Genomic DNA, 18,313 nt, shown 5'->3' with positions numbered 1-18,313 from the left:
GTCAAATGGCAGTGTACCCTTATAAATATAAAAACACTCATCAGGTTTATTAGTTCGATTTTGCAATTCCATTCACTGCATATAGTCTATCAAATAGAAAAAGCATTAGAATTTCATCATTGCATTTTGTGAGGGAGTTTCCTGCATAATCTGGACAGGAAGATTTGGAAAAATAACTAAAATTTAGATTTCATATAGAATTATAGTCATAGCTGGGGACTCAATGAAGTCGATTTTGTTTTCGACGCCAGCTTTTTTGATACTTGGCAACCCCATTTCGTATGCTTTTCGGTCGATGTCTATGGCCGTAATCTGCAAGGCATAATGTTTGCGGTAGGTAAACATATATCCAGCTGAATTGGGGAGAGGTATGCACCAAGTACCAACCCTGCCATCATCAGGAATTGTGAGAGCCGTGAGGAGAAGAGAGTAGCCGGTAAAAACTCCGATTTCAATTGCCGTCTTTGGATTCACCAGCTTCAAGAGAAGGGCCATGAACTGACCGGAATCCGGTGAAGTGCTCATGAAAGCCCTGCACAGTAAAACTGTTAAATCCTAGATTGATCCGAGTGAAGCATAAAATGGTTCCACACAAGACAGCTACAACAACAACAACCAAGCCTTTCCTACTAAGTGGGGTGGGCTGTATGAATTCTAGAGCATCATTGCTCTCGGTTTTGGGCCAATATTTTTTAATTTCACAGCTTTACTGCGCCTACATTTTGGTGTAATAGTTGGAAACTAATCTGAAGACTTACATGGGGTGGTTTGAAGCAGCAATCCTCAGTTCCTTGAGAGCATTTGGTTCTCTAGGGTACACACTAGTTTTCAATATATACTGCCACATGATTTAAACTCTTTAAGTTTAATTGTTAATTTTATGATTAGTAGACAAGTAATTTCGAATTAAGAAAACTACATATGGAGTTACCTCTTGTAACTTCTGGCTCTGCAATACAGTCGGATTAACGGCCATAATCGCCTGCTTTCGGGTTTTCTCCCTGAAAAATCCTCCTACAGAAAGAAGCAATTTTGAGCTTGTAACATTTTTTGTTTTTCCCTTTGATAAACTTTTGTGCGTGGGTTTTGGCTCACAAGCTTTGTGTTTACTTTGTTAGGTAAAGCAGTTCTCACCCAGCTTCTTCGGTTGGGACCTCACACACTTTACTGTCATCCTAGGAACATGCCATTGGAAACCGAACTGCTAGGGAAATGCGCCCGCCTCTTTGCATCTGAATTGTATTCCCGCCCAAATTAGAGTAGTTTAGAATTCCATAATGGTTTGTCAGAAAAATAATCAAACAGCTTACAACTCATAGATATCATCAGTATACGAGATCCAACTCAAACAACTTTCAACTCGTAGATATCATCAGTATATTAGATCCAACTCTCGTTGGCCATTTACAGCGAAAATTAACAAAGTCGGGGAAAAAGCTATACGTATTTATTACAGAACTCTCTTAACAAATGTAATCTCAACATATTTGCATTGGCTGGAAAATGTAAGACTCAATTTTGATGCGAAGAAACGATACAGCTATCAAGGCTTTATTTGACAATCATAAAAAATTCAAGCATATCAAAGAATAACAAAACCTGATGTGATCACATATCCTATATATGTATGTATGTGGTAAGAAGTATGTTTACTGTCGATTCTTCCGAAGAGCCCTAAACTTGGCGATTATGTCATCAGCGTCTGGAAGCTTCGGGTGGACATGAGGAGCTTTCTCCTTTGATGAACTCTCTGTAGAACCTGAGGACTTAGATTTTTCATTCTTTTGAGAAATTTCGGATGATTGCTCCCTTGCAAATGGCTTTGAAGTCTCTACATGCGAGGAGGACCTCCTGGATTCCAGAACTGGTTTAGGCTTGTTCTACTGCTGTTTGCCGCTCCTGTCTTCCTGGGCCCTCTAAACTCTTGGTCTGGGACGAGGGATTTGATAGAGTCTCCGTGGCATATGAAGTCCTTGAAGAGGAGTTTCCAAATGACTTAGAAGTCTTTACATCTTCCTGTGAAGACCTCTTGGATTCTCGAATTGGTTTAGGAGCTGCTTGTTCTGCCGGTCTATGCCACTCCTGACTTCCTGGGCGCTCTGAGCTTCTGGTCTGGGACAAGGGCTTTGGTAGACTTTCAGTGGCATATGAACTCCTTGACGAGGGGTTTCCATGTGACTTTGAAGTCTCCAGAAGTGAGGATCTCTTGGACTCTGGCATTGGTTTAGGAACAACTTGTTCTACTGGTTTATGCCACTCTTGACTTCCTGGGCGTTCTGAGCTCTTGGTCTGGGACAACGGCTTTGGTAAAGTTTCATTGGAATTAGAACTCCTCAAAGAGGAGTTTCTGTTCGAATTTGAAGTCTCCACAGGCGAGACCCTCTTGGATTCTCGTACTGGTCCAGGAGCCGCTTGTTCTGCTGGTCTATTCCACTCCTGATCTGATCTCTTGGTCTGGGACGAGGGCTTTAGTTGAATTTCAGTGGCATAGGAACTCTTTGAAGAGGGTTTTCCATAGTCTGAAGTCCCTGACACGTCACGTCAGACACAACTGTTGTCTTTGAACTAGAACTTCTAACAGAATTTGAAGACGGCTGTGTTCTTCTAGACAGTCTAGCAATTGGACGAGCATTTCTAGTGGAAATCTTTGTGAGATCTTCCTCCGGCTCACTATCCTCTGAATCAAAGAATGAAAATGTTGACTTGGAGCTTGCCTTTACTTCCGGTCCCAATTTTTATTGAACGAGTCTTGGCTATTTGTAACAGTTCTATGTGACACTTCATCCTCTGAAGAATCATCATCAAAAGCCACATGTGAGACGGGGGTTCGTGTGCTCTGTTCCTTCATCAGTCTTTTGCTCCCTTGCTCCCTTTCAGAGACAACAGAAGTCCTGACTGACGGAAAGAAGGAAGGTTGCTCAACCTTGGTATCTCCAGTATCTTGTCTGACAGACAAAGAGTTTCCTGATAGTTTCTTTGTATACGGTGGATGCCTTAAACCCTTATTTTGCAGCCCACCTGTCAACATCCCTAAGCTCAGCTCATTGTCAGTGTCTTCTACACAACTACATCCCTCTGAAATCTCACTATCTTTCATGGTTTGATGCGAATTTGATGCTTGAACATCGTCCCTGGCATTTGAATCTAATCCAGATTTCCTTAGCGTTACAGATGGCTGACCAGTCGGCAATTCAACAAAATCATAGTTTATCTTTAGCTATTAAGATTCTATAGTATGTTTGCCTCACGAATTACTGGTTTAGAGTTTAAATTTGGTTGGATAAGCAATAAGCATGCATGGACAAATCGTCTTGTGAAATTGGATTTTGAGGAGTAGAGTGATTAGAAATGGATATGTGTTGCCTCGGTGGTCAGTTTCAGGACTTAAATGGCACTGTTAGTTAATACTATTTGCGGTTCTTTTCCAGAACAATATCCCAGTTTATTGTCCAGGTTTAACGGATGGCACTGTTAGTTAATACTATTTGCGGTGGTATGTTGCTCGTTACACTGTCACTGCAGCTGATAATCAACTTGGAAAGTCAAATCACATAATAGCATGCCCTTGAACAGATATTAGGGCCATGAATGATGAAGCTGTCCATGCCCAAGGAAGACTGGAATGATCATTCTCGGAGGGGGCATGCCCAAACATCACATTTCCAATGCCAATATGTTTCGTAATGGTGCGGATTATGGTGTCTTCATCAATACTGCGCAAGAGTTTGATGGGAGTGATTCTGGAGCGCATCCTGACGAGGCTGTATCATGGGGAAAAATACAGGATTCTGCCAAAACTGTCAAGGTATTACTGAATTTAACCCATATATTTGCTCTTCTCATTGCGTTTTATCTCTTGTTTTTGGCCGGATTGTTAATCATAACTTCGTATCCACCTAATCCTAACCCTTCTAGCGTTTTCTTTCGTATCCTTTGCATTCTTGAATATGTCATCCTCGTTTCTGTTGTAATATCATTCTGATTATTCTCCACCTTTTTTATTGGTTGAACCAGGTGCATTGCGATGCAATGATTGCTTTCCCTCTGCTGGTTGCTGAAACATTTGCGAAGAACGCTGTCCAGACTACGACTTGACACAGTTTTTGATTGCAAAGATTGATTCATAGTATACGGTCTTTACATGATAAAGCCGCTAACATAGGGTTAGGAAGCATTCTGATAGCGCATTTCTTCCCCGTATGTTGGATTAAATTGATTTACTTTATTTCCTTTATCTTGGAGGTTGAGACGCTAAACACTTGGGGAAATTTTGCTTGTTAATGTTGATCATTTTGTTCAGTTTCGTGTTTGGAACTCCTGTATGAATGACAAGTCCATTTACTCGGGCTTATGTTTAACTTCGAACCTCGGTTTGCCATTTCATTCGTAACTGCAAAGATGAAGTTGTTTATGCTTCATTAACAACGCTTAGATAAAGTAGAGATCACTGTAACAATACATTATTTCATTAGTCAAGGGAGATTGCCAAATCCCCGAGCTTTAGACATGTAAGATTACATCTTTCAAGCAAGAATCAGTAAAGACGACGACAAATTGTGATCCCATCACCCAAAGGAGCATGCGAAATCTGGACACGAGGATCGGCTGCAAGTAACTTGTTAAACTCGATAGTCGCCTCTCTGCCTGGTTTCTTGCGCTCTGGAGTCAACTCATCAGGCATTACAACCGTTCCTCCCCAGAGCGTGTTATCATAGACAACTAAACCACCCACCTTCAACAGCTTCATTAACCTCTCATGGTAGTTCCAGGTAGTTGACCTTGTCGGCATCAAAGAAAGCAAAGTCGAAACTGCCTTCATTTTCATGCTGCAAACAAAACCACGAGAAAGCGAAAAAGGTCATAACTATGGTTTTTCTTATTTCAGCTCAAGATTATGGTTTGAAACGTAAAATCCGTACATTTTCTAGTAGCTTATCAAGAACTGGTAGTGCCTGGGATTCAATGAAGTCGATTTTGTGCTCAACACCGGCTTTCTTTATGATTGGAAGCCCTATTTGCTCATATGTCTCACGATTCACATCTATGGCTACAATCTGCAGTACAACAAATTATGAGCTCAACGTGACAGGAAGAGCAGATTCAGATATTAGTAGTGAAGTGACAGACCTTGCCATCGTCGGGAATTGTAAGAGCAGTAAGGAGGAGAGAGTATCCGGTGAAAACACCAACTTCAATCGTTTTCTTTGCATCTACGAGCTTCAACAGCAGGGCCATTAACTGACCTGCATCTGGTGCAGTAGCCATCCCAGCCCTGAAAACATACTAGCTAATTAAAAACCCTCCTCGAGAGTTTGATCAAGAAATGCTTGACTGTTTTCACTCACTCAACTAAAGTGTATGCCAAGTTCAAGCTTGGCTACAGGAAGCTTAATGAACTTAAAAAGCAGGCAATCTCACAACAAGTTCTCCTAAGATATGAAGGATCATAACCTTGGGTGGCTGGCGGTGGCAGCTCTAAGCTCCTTGAGTGGCTCCGGTTCACGTGGATATACACTGGTCTCCAAGATATACTGTCACATTGACATTGTTAAAAAACAAGATTTAACAATTTTAAACCGAAACAGGGAAAGAAAAAGTTCAGGGAACCACGTTGTAACCTCATATAACTCGTCACTCTGCAGCAGTCCCTTCTTCACCGGATTCCCGTCCTTTTTAACGCTGTGCTCCATTTGCAAAGCGAAAGCAACTAGTCCAAGCAATCCTACAAATCCAACAGTTACGGACAGATTAATCGAAACTCGATGGACATGTTTGTACAATGGCAGAGAGAGCACCACTGCAAAACTAAACTTCAATGGCACCAAAAATCCCAGAGTTTTGAACTTTTCAGTAACAAATTCCCACCTTTTGATCATTTTAAAAATAAAAGAAAACTAATGAAAAGAGCTTGAAAACTTTGAGTTTTACGATAAGCACAAAATAAAGAATAAAGTGAATAACCCATGACTTTTTAGCATAAAAATATGATTTTTCGTTAAAATTTTCCATTAAAGTTCCCCTTAAATAATCAATGAAGGCAGTCTATAAGGATCTTAAAATTCCAACATAAAAGAAATTTCTACGAAGATATAAACTCATCAACTCCTATAAATTTCACACATTGATAAAAGCAATAGTCGGGAAAGGGAATTGAACCCGGGACCTCAAAAGAATGCTTTTAACCAACCGAACTACAAGTCAATTGACTCGTATCAGCTTTGATCAAGCTAAATAACCCACAATCCCATTTGTCAGCTACTCATCAATCTCAAACTTCCCATGATTCCGATTAGATTTCTTAGGCCACAAGTTTTCTGGGTTTTTATCCCTTCATTTCTTCCTCAATTCTAATACTAGCCAATCTGTTCATAAAAACAATACAGCACAAAACTTTGCAGCCTCAACTTTTTTTTAACAGAGAATTCCAGTGAAGAAAGAAAGAGAAGTACCCGATCCCGATGATTAAAAGTGAAGGCGGAGTCTTCCGTCTTTGGACTCTGAATTTTCAGCAGCGATGGTGAGCCGAATCGACACCTCTCTGCCTCTCAACAAATCTCTATAAATAAAATATGCTTTGATGAGTTGGGAATTTCTAGTGAGTACTGAACTTATCTATTTGCTACCCTTTTTAAATTTTTTATTTTGAATGGAAGTTCCGATGAAGTTAGCCAAAAGAATCTTCACATTATAATAAGTCCAATGATCAATATTCACATATTTTTCAATTCAACAATTAATCTGTTGTATATGTTAATGTACGAAGTCTAGGGATCAATTCATCTGGACCGATTGAATCCAACAATCCTTATTAACTTATTTTTCTGGCCCACCACACAAAACCAACGGTTCTTATTTCTTTTACACACCAATCAACAACCCAGATGATTTAATCCCTAATTTTCGGACACTAAGGTCCTGAGCAAATCCAATTCCTAACAACCAAGGCACCAATTGGACCAAAATTTAAAGACCGCTCTAATTTTCTTAACTATAAAATGGTGAATAACTTTAAAATAAGAGATTTTTCAGTATGCAGGGAATACGGTCCGGATACATCAAGTGTAACAATACTATTGGTTAAAAATTTGACCAAAAAAATCAACCAATTATATTATGACATTATTTATACTAACCGTGTTTCCTACACATTAAAAAATATCTCTTTCAAAAAGCGTTATGTCTACGGAATAAGGTTCTCCTACAGCCACAGCCACAAAGAGCCAATACAAATCTACAGACGCAATCATAAAACAGACAAGTCGAATCACAATAAAACCAAGCACTATCAAGGCAAAGCAAACTCAACAGTAAAAGCTTGCTCATTATTCAATTTTTTCACATATAGTTTGGTCCCAAGTAGCAATAATACAACCTTAATTTACGTATAATTTTCAATTATTTCACATAGGGTTTGGTCCCAAGTAGCAATAGTACAACCCAATTTACGTATAATTTGGCACGTATAATTTCCGTATAATTTAGCAATAGTACAGGACCTTAATTTACGTATAATTTTCAATTATTTCACATCGATGATTCTCAATCATGACTTCTCTCAATAATTTTGTAAATAGTAATTAAAGATGTAACCCAAGTTATGCAGAAGACTTGTTCATCAAGTATTCTATTTAACTTGATCAGCAAGCGCGCCTGCAGATTGTGATCCCGTCACCCGTCGGAACATGGGAAATTTCGACACGAGCGTCAGCGGAAACCAATTCGTTAAACTCAATTGCACACTGCCGCCACTCCCTTTTGGCCTCCGGAACCTCCTCTTCCGGCCAAGCAACTGTTCCTCCCCAGAGTGTGTTATCGTACATTACCACCCCGCCAACCTTAATCAGTTTGATTAGCCTTTTGTGGTATAAAAGTACGAATATACCCTAATGACTAAAAACTTCTCGAAATTTTTTTTTTTTTTTTTAGTACATCAATATATTTGTTCTCCATTTGTTCTTCACCGTGAAAAAATGTAAGTGAATAATCGTGTTCATTAACAACACTGGGACAAAGCAGAGATCACTCAACAATACATTATTTCATTGAAACTCTTTCGAGTTCTGAAAGCATAAATATCAAATCTCCATTAGTCAAGGGAGATTGCCAAATCCCCGAGCTTTAGACATGTAAGGCTACATCTTTCAAGCAAGAATCAGTAAAGTCGACGACAAATTGTGATCCCATCACCCAAAGAAGCATGCGAAATCTGGACACGAGGATCGGCTGCAAGTAACTTGTTAAGCTCGATTGTCGCCTGTTTGCCTGGTTTCATTAACTCCGGAATCAACTCATCAGGCATTACAACCGTTCCTCCCCAGAGGGTGTTATCATAGACAACTATACCACCCACCTTCAACAGCTTCATTAACATCTCATGGTAGTTCCAGTAGTTGACCTTGTCGGCATCAATGAAAGCAAAGTCGAAACTTCCTTCGTTTTCATGCTGCAAACAAATCCACGAGAAAGCAAAAAAATGTCACAACTATGGTTTTTCTTATTTCGGCTCAAGATTATGGTTGGAAACATAAAATACTTGCATTTTCTAGTAGCTTATCAAGAACCGGTAGGGCCTGGGATTCAATGAAGTCGATTTTGTGCTCAACACCGGCTTTCTTTATGATTGGAAGCCCTATTTGCTCATACGTCTCACGATTCACATCTATGGCTACAATCTGCAGTACAACAAATTATGAGCTCAACGTGACAGGAAGAGCAGATTCAGATATTAGTAGACCTTGCCATCGTCGGGAATTGTAAGAGCACTGAGGAGGAGAGAGTATCCAGTGAAAACGCCAACTTCAATCGTTTTCTTTGCATCTACTAGCTTCAACAGCATGGCCATTAACTGACCTGCATCTGGTGCAGTAGCCATCCCAGCCCTGAAAACAAATTAGCTAATTAAAAACCCTCCTCAACAGTTTGATCAAGAAATGCTCGACAGTTTTCGCTCGCTTAGTTGAAGTGTATGCCAAGTTCTAGCTTGGCTTGGTAGCTTAATGAACTTAAAAAGCAGGCAATCTTATAACAAGTTCTGCTAAGATATGAAGGATCATAACCTCGGGTGGCTGGCGGTGGCAGCTCTAAGCTCCTTGAGAGGCTCCGGTTCGTGTGGATACACACTAGTCTCCAAGATATACTGTCACGTTGACATTGTTGAAAAACAACATTTAACAAATTTAATCAGAAACAGGCAAAGCGAAAGTTGAGGGAACGCGTTGTAACCTGATATAACTCGTCACTCTGCAGCAGTCCCTTCGTCTCTAGATTCCAGTCCTTTTTGGCACTGTGCTCCATTTGCAAAGAGAAAGCAACTAGTCCAAGCAATTCTACAAATCTAACAGTTACGGACAGATTAATCGAAACTCGATGGACATGTTGTACAATGTAGAGAGGGCACCACTGCAAAACTGAACTTCAATGGCACCAAAATCCCAAAGTTTTGAACTTTTGAGTAACAAATTACCACCACTTGATCCTTTTAAATTAACAATGAAGGCTCAACAGTCTATAAAATTTCTCTAAAATAATTTTATGAAGAAAATCAAAATCAGACAACATAACATAACCTAACCCATCAACCCAATTCCACAAATTGATAAAAGCAATAGTGGGAAAGGGATTTGAACCCCGGGATATCGGAAAAATGCTCTAAACCAACCAAACTACAAGGCTGTTGACTCGCACCAACTTTGATCAAGCTAAATAACCCACATACCCATTTCTCGGCTACTAATCAATCTCAAAACTTCCCACGATTCCAATTAGACATCTTAGGCTACAAGTTTTCTGGGTTTTTTATACAGAGAATACCAGTGAAGAAAGAGAGAATTACCCGATGATCAAAGGTGAAGGCCGAGTCTTCCGTCTTTGGACTTTGAATTTGCAGCAGCGATGGTGAACGAATCAACACCTCTCCAAATAAATATGTTTTTGATGAGTTGGGGATTTCTCCCGAGGCACCCGACCAACCCACCAACCACTGCTGACATATATTCCACCAACCACTGTTGAGGAAAGTTGTACTGCCGTGTCATTGGCAGTGAGCTCTTGGAAATGTACATTTCGGCAACGCTGTGACAAATGAAAGTTGAGATAAACACGCTACTAGCTCGACATTAATTATTTGTTAAAGGACGAATTTTGTATCAGTAATATTGATATTCGTATGTGTAAAGCTTTGATGCATATTTTTCATTAAAATATTATGCAGCAATAACGTGCAACTACATATAAATAATTTATCTTTAAAATGAGAAAACCGAAGAGATGAATTACGAAATTTGAAACAATAAACATAAAATAAGGATCACGCACTTGTTCTACATTGAGTTTCAATCCAAAACAATTTAGCTAACATTTCAAATGGCTTTGAGTGTGTATGTATGTATATATATATATATATTTTTTTTTTTCTTATAAAGGTGAAACTGCACTGATTTTTTTTACTATAAAAAATTGGCTTCGTCATGACAATCTACTATTTTCAGGAGTCGAGAAGACTTACTGAGGTATTTCAACCTCCTTAACAACCATCGTGTGAATGATAAGCACTAAAAATCTAATTATAAAACGGTGAATACAACTTCAGAAGAAAAACATACATCTACAACCCACAACCACAAAGGGCCAATACAAATATACTGAAACAAACATAAAATATACAAGACGAATCAAAAATAAACCAAGCACCACCAAAAGCAAAGCAAATTTTAGGCTTTGCTTTTTTTATTTCACATGTAGTTTGGTCCGAAGTAGCAACAATACAACCTTATTTTATATATTTTTACGTATTGTTATTACTTCTCTCGACCTTCAGATTAACATAATACTAAATATTTGACAATATAATTTTGTAAATATGGAACCCTAGTTATGCATAATACTTGCTTATCAAGTATTTTGTTCTACTAGATCAGCAAACGCGCCTGCAGATTGTGATCCCGTCGCCCAACGGAACCTGGGAAATTTCGACGCGAGCGTCAGCGGAAACCAATTCGTTAAACTCAATTGCACACCGCCACCACTCCCTTTTGGCCTCCGGAACATCCTCTTCCGGCCAAGCAACTGTTCCTCCCCAGAGTGTGTTATCATACATTACCATCCCGCCAACCTTAATCAGTTTGATTAGCCTTTCGTGGTAGTTCCAGTAGTTGTTCTTGTCCGCGTCAACGAAAGCAAAGTCGAAACTCCCTTCCTTCTCTGGCTGCAGAAAAAACATGCATGAAGCAGTACCAATCTTCAAGTACAAGAAACTGAAAAGATAGAGTCAAAAACAAAGTTCAAGGAAGTGATTTCCGCACATGTCTTTTCTCCGCCTGCACACTCTTGTTATACAGAAGGAGAAAATGGGTGTGCGGTTATCACTTTCCGAAGTCTTAGAGTACTGAGTTTCTCGGCTTACGTCTTCTAAGAGTTTATCAAGAATTGGCATAGCTGGGGACTCAATGAAGTCGATTTTGCTTTCGACGCCAGCTTTTTTGATACTTGGCAACCCCATTTCGTATGCTTTTCGGTCGATGTCTATGGCCGTAATCTGCAAGGCATAATGTTTGCGGTAGGTAAACATACATCAGCTGAATTGGGGAGAGGTATGCACCAAGTACCAACCTTGCCATCATCAGGAATTGTGAGAGCCGTGAGGAGAAGAGAGTAGCCGGTAAAAACTCCGATTTCAATTGCCGTCTTTGGATTCACCAGCTTCAAGAGAAGGGCCATGAACTGACCGGAATCCGGTGAAGTGCTCATGAAAGCCCTGCACAGTAAAACTGTTAAATCCTAGATTGATCCGAGTGAAGCACAAAATGGTTCCACACAAGACAGCTACAACAACAACAACCAAGCCTTCCCACTAAGTGGAGTGGGCTGTATGAATTCTAGAGCGTCATTGCTCTCGGTTTTGCGCCAATATTTTTTAATTTTACAGCTTTACTGCGCCTACATTTTGGTGTAATAGTTGGAAATTAATCTGAAGACTTACATGGGGTGGTTTGAAGCAGCAATCCTCAGTTCCTTGAGAGCATTTGGTTCTCTTGGGTACACACTAGTTTTCAATATATACTGCCACATGATTGAAACTCCAAGTTTAATTGTTAATTTTATGATTAGTAGACAAGTAATCTCGAATTAAGAAAACTACATATGGAGTTACCTCTTGTAACTTCTGGCTCTGCAATACAGTCGGATTACCGGCCGTAATCGCCTGCTTTCGGGTTTTCTCCATTGCTCTCCTGAAAATCCTCCTACAGAAAGAAGCAATTTTGAGCTTGTAACATTTTTTTTTTTTTTCCTTTTTATAAACTTTTATGCGTGGGTTTTGGCTCACAAGCTTTGTGTTTATTTTGTTAGGTAATGCAGTTCTCACCTAGCTTCTTCGGTTGGGACCTCACACACTTTACTGTCATCCTATGAACATGCCATTGGAAACCGAACTGCTAGGGAAATGCGCCCGCCTCTTTGCACCCGAATTCTATTCCCGTCCCAAATTAGAGTAGTTTAGAATTCCACAACGGTTTGTCAGAAAAATAATCAAACGGCTTACAACTCGTAGATATCATCAGTATATTAGATCCAACCCAAACAACTTTCAACTCGTACATATCATCAGTATATTAGATCCAACTCTCTTTGGCCATTTACAACGAAAATTAACAAAGTCGGGGAAAAAGCTATACGTATTTATTACAGAACTCTCTTAACAAATGTAATCTCATCATATTTGCAATGGCTGGAAAATATAAGACTCAATTTCGACGCGAAGTAACGATACAGCTATCAACGCTTTATTTGACAATCATAAAAAATTCAAGCATATCAAAGAATAACAAAACCTGATGTGATCACATATCCTATATATATGCATGTGGTAAGAACCATGTTTACTGTCGATTCTTCCTAAGAGCCATAAACTTGGCGATTATGTCATCAGCGTCTGGAAGCTTCGGGTGGACATGAGAAGCTTTCTCCTTTGATGAACTCTCTGTAGAACCTGAGGACTTAGATGTTTCAATCTTTTGAGAAATTTCGGATGCCCTTGCTAATGGCTTTGAAGTGTCTACATGTGAGGCGGACCTCCTGGATTCCAGAACTGGTTTAGGCGCTGCTTGTTCTCCTGCTGTTTGCCGCTCCTGTCTTCCTGGGCGCTCTAAACTCTTGGTCTGGGACGAGGGATTTGGTAGAGTCTCGGTGGCATATGAAGTCCTTGAAGAGGAGTTTCCAAATGACTTAGAAGTTTACATCTTCCGGTGAAGACCTCTTGGATTCTCGAATTGGTTTAGGAGCTGCTTGTTCTGCCGGTCTATGCCACTCCTGACTTCCGGGGCGCTCTGCGCTTCTGGTCTGGGACAAGGGCTTTGATAGACTTTCAGTGGCATATGAACCCCTTGACGAGGGGTTTCCATGTGACTTTGAAGTCTCCACAAGTGAGGATCTCTTGGACTCGGGCATTGGCTTAGGAACAACTTGTTCTACTGGTTTATGCCACTCTTGACTTCCTGGGCGTTCTGAGCTCTTGGTCTGGGACAACGGCTTTGGTAAAGTTTCATTGGAATTAAAACTCCTCAAAGAGGAGTTTCTGTTTGAATTTGAAGTCTGCACAGGCGAGACCCTCTTGGATTCTCGTACTGGTCCAGGAGCCGCTTGTTCTGCTGGTCTATTCCACTCCTGATCTGAGCTCTTGGTCTGGGACGAGGGCTTTAGTTGAATTTCAGTGGCATAGGAACTCTTTGAAGAGGGTTTTCCATAGTCTGAAGTCCCTGACACGTCAGACACAACTGTTGTCTTTGAGCTAGAACTTCTAACAGAATTTGAAGACGGCTGTGTTCTTCTAGACAGTCTAGCACTCGGACGAGCATTGCTAGTGGAAATCTTTGTGAGAAGATCTTCCTCCGGCTCACTATCCTCTGAATCAAAGAATGAAAACGTTGATTTGGAGCTTGCCTTTACTTCAGGTCCCAATTTTTTATTGAACGAGTCTTGGCTATTTCTAACAGTTCTATGTGACACTTCATCCTCTGAAGAATCATCATCAGAAGCCACATATGAGACAGGGGTTCTTGCACTCCGTTCCTGAATCAGTTTTATCGAGTCTTGGCTACTTCTAACAGTTCTATGGGACAATTCATCCTCTGAAGAATCATCATCAGAAGCCACATATGAGACGGGGGTTCGTGTGCTCCGTTCCTTGATCAGTCTTTTGCTCCCTTGCTCTCTTTCAGAGACAACAGAAGTCCTGACCGACGGAAAGAAGGAAGGTTGCTCAACCTTGGTATCTCCAGTATCTTGTTTGACAGACAAAGAGTTTCCTGATAGTTTCTTTGTATACGGCGGATGCCTTAAACCCTTATTTCGCAGCCCACCTGTCAACATCCCTAAGCTCAGCTCATTGTCGGTGTCTTCTACACAACTACATCCCTCTGAAATCTCACTATCCTTCATAGTTTGACGCAAATTTGATGCTTGAACATCGTCCCTGGCATTTGAATCTAATCCAGATTTCCAAGGCGTTACAGATGGCTGACCAGTCGGCAATTCATCAAAATCATAGTTTCCCTCCTGGACCGTTCTATTTTCAACTCTTTGGCTTCTCTCAGGAGGCACTTCAGCAGATTCCAAATTACGAAAAGAAGGCAGTAACCCTGGCTTTCTGTTAGAACCCACATTTATCTCCTCCGAGGATGAAGATCCTAATGACCTATGACTTGCACTTTGGCTCTGCATAGGAGAAATTTTAGAAGCTGTGCTCTGGGCAAGCTTGTCCAACTCCTCTTCACTGTCTGAACTTGGGCCATCTGAAGCATCGAAAGCAACAGGCAACAAATCAGTTTGTTGTGGAGAGTCCATGGAACCTGCCAAATTTTCTGAAAAAACAGGAGGCAAGTGCTTCACCGATGAAGAACTTAATTGTGAACTGTACTTAAATTGTACTTCATCCGTCTGTTGTCTAGAGCTCCAAGGATCTAAATCTGCTGAAGGAGAGAATGAATTTCTATCAGGTGAAGGAAAAAACAAATTAGATTCTTGCCCCTTGTTGTCCTCCACCTCAAATTTACATTTATCATCGTCCGAACCGGAGTCATCAAAAACCAAAGCAGCATTTCCATAAGAATTTGTTTCCTTTGTGCTTTGGAAGATGTTAATATCGTTAACAAAAGACTCCTCAACAGAGCCATTTGAAACATTTTCATGGTCATTACTAAAATTTCTTGAATGAGAATGAGAGGAGGACCTCATAGATTGTTCTCCAGTCCTCATATCTTCCAAGTTCCCTCTTAAAACATCTTCTTGATCTTCACTACCAAAGCTTGAATTAGATCGGGAGGAAGGCCTACTAGATTTTTCTTCAGATCTCATACCGCCAAAATAAGACACGTTATCAGGTGTGTTCCCAGTTTGCATCTCACTCCCATGCGTCACATCAGTGTTGCTTGACTGTCTCTTCGTACTCACTTCTCCCATAGAATTAGACTGGGAGGACGGCCTATTAGATTTCTCTTCAGATCTCACATTGCCAAAATGCGAAATATTATCTGGTTTCACTCCACTTTGCATCTCACTTGCATGCACATTAGTGTTGCTAGACTGTCTCTTTGTACGCACTTCATCTGTGAAATCACGTTTCTCGGACTCAGATGACTTATTTTGAGAATCTCGGTCTGCCATTTGGTGAGGATATCGATCTTGCATTTGGTGACTACGCGCAGAAGGAGCATTTGTGGAAGTTCGACTAGAAGCTAAGGAAGCTGACTGGCTAAACTTATCCCGTGATTCTGAAGAATGTTTTCTTGAAAGTTCAGCCGCTGCTCTGGCAGCCATACTTGCCATTTCTGCTGATTCAGCAGCTGCCTGTGCTGCAGAAGCAGCATCCTTAAAATGCATGTTCCAGCTCTGCCTACCCGGTGAAGAAGAGCTTCCATCCTCAGGAGACAAATGCCTATTTTCCATCCCATCATTTTGATTTCCTGTGTGAGAATGTCAAATTAAGAATGAGACGGAGAAGAAAATAAAAATACCACTTGTAAATAATAAACTTATTAAATCACTATCTTCCAATGACTATTAATGTACCTGAAGATCTCACTTCTGAATGAAATGAGCCAGATCTGGTTGCTTTGTTGGAAGAAACATTTGAAGAAGGAGAATCCTGAAAGTGAGGTGAAGATCTTGCATTCTGCTCGTTAAAGTTCGAGGGTGGATCATAATTCCCATAATTTTGAGGTGGAACCTGAGCATTAGAAGTTGCCTTGACATCATGATTAGGTGGAGGTGGGCCAAGATAAGGTTCCGCAGGAATTCTACCAAAAGTATTTGGCCCATTCTGCTAAAATGTCAAAAAGTAAATCAATAAACGGACGTGTCTTAAACAATGAAATGTAGTTCTAGTTCTATGTTATCTATGAATTATCAAGCAATGAATGAACCAGGCTAGAGGGGAATAAATCTTACCAGCAGGTCCTCTGGAGGCTTGGACTCTTTCTCTTCAAGTGATTCAGGATCCCATTTGACGTTATGTTCCTCTGCTATTGCAGCCAAGATTTTCATCTTCGCAGGGCCATCAGGTGATTTGGCAGATAACTTCTCCACTAACTGACACGATAATATATTAAAAAATGATCAATAAAATTAATCTACTGAGTGTTGACTTTTGACAAAGTCTCAACCATCTGCAATTGGTCCAGTTTTAGTTTCCATATAAAATTATCCAGGAGATTGCACAAGGTACATACCATGCGACTTACGCCACAATCTGGGCGCAATTCAACAGCGTTAGAGATAAACTCCTTTCCATATTTAGCTGTGAAATGCTTGCGAACATCCATGAGTTCTGGTATGTCTGCACATCTTGGAGATGCAAATACTACACTTGTAATTGCTTCCTTCAGATCAATGGGGCAATTTCTGTAAAAATATAAAACAAATCCTTAGTTGCAAAAACAGTAGTATATGAATAAGCTATGAACCTATCATAAAATACACAATGTTAAAGGAAGCACTGACAAAGTACCATGTAACTGATGCATAACAAAATACTGCTAAATTTAAACATAAGAGCATATGAATGAATAAAAGATGCCAAAACGATTCAAGATTTAATGGATTTACATACTTTTGTGACTCAATCATAGGCAAGCGTGCAGCAATAAGCTCGCAATATATCTCGATAAGTTCGAATGCTGCCTTTGTCTTCTCTTCTCTGACCACATGTTCAACCTGAGATACAGGATTCGCTTAAAAGTCAGCAAAAAAATGTATATTACCACACAGGAAACTCCAAAAAGTAGAGGCTGCTACTATAATCAGACATCAAATACAAACAGCCAGGGCAAGAAGTTCTGTTTTCTAATTCATTTCTTGGCCTTTCACGAGTGCACCGCCACACTTTAAATTGGCAAAACTGGGTTGCCTTGCCCGTTAAAACCATTTCAACCAACATAATTGAAAAACAAAACATATCAAGACCTTCCCAAAATGCAATATTCATAGAACAGGTCCTCCAAATTAAACAAACTAGTGAATAATGCAAAATCTAGTCGCTCCAGACTCGAAATCTATTCGCCATTAGAACAATTATTGTCAAAGCCAATAGGACCAAATCCATCAAGAAGCATACTCTACCATACAAGACCAAAACATTGAATTTAAAATCTGAAGCAAAGAAAAACCAAAAAAAACAGAACTTCAATTGCAAATAGATATGAAATGATGATCAAAGACAAACCCGGATTCTCGCAGTCCGGTCCTGGCCAGTCTCAAGCAACTGGGCCAATTCCCTCCTCATCTGCTTCACCTGTGCATCCTTCTTGTTCTTCAATAGCTTTATCCGCGAAACCGCAAGCTTCAATGCCGTTTTGCTGCACCAGAAACCCGCCAAAATCAATCAATACAACAGTAAAATTTCAATAATTACACAATTTTCGATGACAAAGACTCAAGACTCTACAGTAAGTCAACCCGCGCAAAATCATCGCACAGTTACACAATTATGTTCTAATTTTCCTCTCTCGACTCCAAAGATTCTCGGAAACCAAATAGGTCGTTAAAAATCATCCAAAAAACAAAAAGAGAAAAAAAAAATTACCATTTGGCAGGCTTGAAGCTCCTGTGAAGCATGGTGGATTCAAGATTTGAGAACCTTCAAAACCGAAAGCTCTGAACTCGCAAAATTTATACGATTCTTTCTCGGAGCGTAAGAAATCGAGATGGCGTTTTGATTCGGGCGAAGCGTGTGAGGATAATATTATTACAAATTGGAAATCTCAAAATTGAGATTAGGAAAAAGGAAGAGACGTGGATTTCTTAGAGAGGAAGGGACGTGGAA

The 18,313-nt window shown here is 40.1% G+C and overlaps 4 protein-coding genes and 1 pseudogene across 5 annotated transcripts; 1 reads left to right on the top strand and 4 right to left on the bottom strand.

Annotated features, from left to right (window-relative positions):
- Positions 1–3,609: 3,609 nt before the first annotated feature.
- Positions 3,610–4,244, top strand: LOC125469643 (deoxyhypusine synthase-like). Its single transcript, XM_048567251.1, has 2 exons — positions 3,610–3,805; positions 4,015–4,244. Exons 1-2 carry the CDS (start codon positions 3,623–3,625, stop codon positions 4,093–4,095), a joined length of 264 nt encoding a protein of 87 aa, XP_048423208.1. The 5' UTR covers positions 3,610–3,622; the 3' UTR covers positions 4,096–4,244.
- Positions 4,245–4,387: 143 nt separating this feature from the next.
- Positions 4,388–6,675, bottom strand: LOC125469642 (annotated as a pseudogene).
- Positions 6,676–8,019: 1,344 nt separating this feature from the next.
- On the bottom strand, positions 8,020–9,988 carry LOC125469641 (probable caffeoyl-CoA O-methyltransferase At4g26220). 2 transcript variants are annotated; one of them, XM_048567248.1, is made up of 6 exons: positions 9,833–9,988; positions 9,223–9,334; positions 9,057–9,136; positions 8,735–8,879; positions 8,538–8,672; positions 8,020–8,443 (listed from the first exon to the last, which is right to left on the bottom strand). In XM_048567248.1, the coding sequence occupies exons 2-6, from the start codon at positions 9,292–9,294 to the stop codon at positions 8,153–8,155; spliced, it is 723 nt and encodes a 240-aa protein (XP_048423205.1). In that variant the 5' UTR covers positions 9,295–9,334; positions 9,833–9,988; the 3' UTR covers positions 8,020–8,152. The 2 variants fall into 2 exon arrangements, with proteins under 2 accessions (XP_048423205.1, XP_048423206.1); XM_048567249.1 differs by having other exon boundaries at positions 9,223–9,326; positions 9,833–9,987.
- Positions 9,989–10,558: 570 nt separating this feature from the next.
- LOC125469599 (probable caffeoyl-CoA O-methyltransferase At4g26220) lies at positions 10,559–12,520 on the bottom strand. Its single transcript, XM_048567132.1, has 6 exons — positions 12,362–12,520; positions 12,149–12,239; positions 11,978–12,057; positions 11,608–11,752; positions 11,402–11,533; positions 10,559–11,203 (listed from the first exon to the last, which is right to left on the bottom strand). The coding sequence occupies exons 2-6, from the start codon at positions 12,218–12,220 to the stop codon at positions 10,913–10,915; spliced, it is 720 nt and encodes a 239-aa protein (XP_048423089.1). The 5' UTR covers positions 12,221–12,239; positions 12,362–12,520; the 3' UTR covers positions 10,559–10,912.
- Positions 12,521–12,653: 133 nt separating this feature from the next.
- On the bottom strand, positions 12,654–18,313 carry LOC125469598. Its single transcript, XM_048567131.1, is given in 8 exon segments — positions 12,654–13,230; positions 13,232–15,956; positions 16,063–16,315; positions 16,441–16,581; positions 16,722–16,893; positions 17,102–17,205; positions 17,714–17,846; positions 18,074–18,313. Coding segments are annotated over 8 exon segments (3,915 nt in total). The 5' UTR covers positions 18,106–18,313; the 3' UTR covers positions 12,654–12,875.

The sequence above is a fragment of a genome, unplaced genomic scaffold (genome assembly GCF_019419815.1).
Source record: "Pyrus x bretschneideri cultivar Hongxiangsu unplaced genomic scaffold, Pyrus_bretschneideri_v1 Contig44, whole genome shotgun sequence".
Lineage (NCBI taxonomy): Eukaryota > Viridiplantae > Streptophyta > Magnoliopsida > Rosales > Rosaceae > Pyrus > Pyrus x bretschneideri.
The sequence above is the reverse complement of the archived record's forward strand: the minus strand, read 5'-3'. Positions and strand labels throughout refer to the sequence as shown.

Coding starts and splice junctions, on each gene's coding strand:
- LOC125469641 (XM_048567248.1), bottom strand. CDS start 9,294: ATGGAGCACAGTGCCAAAAAGGACTGGAATCTAGAGACGAAGGGACTG. Junction 8,673..8,734: donor CAATTCCCGACGATGGCAAG/GTCTACTAATAT, acceptor GTTGTACTGCAG/ATTGTAGCCATAGATGTGAA. Junction 8,444..8,537: donor TTGATAAGCTACTAGAAAAT/GCAAGTATTTTA, acceptor ATTTGTTTGCAG/CATGAAAACGAAGGAAGTTT.
- LOC125469643 (XM_048567251.1), top strand. CDS start 3,623: ATGATCATTCTCGGAGGGGGCATGCCCAAACATCACATTTCCAATGCC. Junction 3,806..4,014: donor ATTCTGCCAAAACTGTCAAG/GTATTACTGAAT, acceptor TGGTTGAACCAG/GTGCATTGCGATGCAATGAT.
- LOC125469599 (XM_048567132.1), bottom strand. CDS start 12,220: ATGGAGAAAACCCGAAAGCAGGCGATTACGGCCGGTAATCCGACTGTA. Junction 12,058..12,148: donor AGAGCCAGAAGTTACAAGAG/GTAACTCCATAT, acceptor ATCATGTGGCAG/TATATATTGAAAACTAGTGT. Junction 11,204..11,401: donor TTGATAAACTCTTAGAAGAC/GTAAGCCGAGAA, acceptor TTTTTTCTGCAG/CCAGAGAAGGAAGGGAGTTT.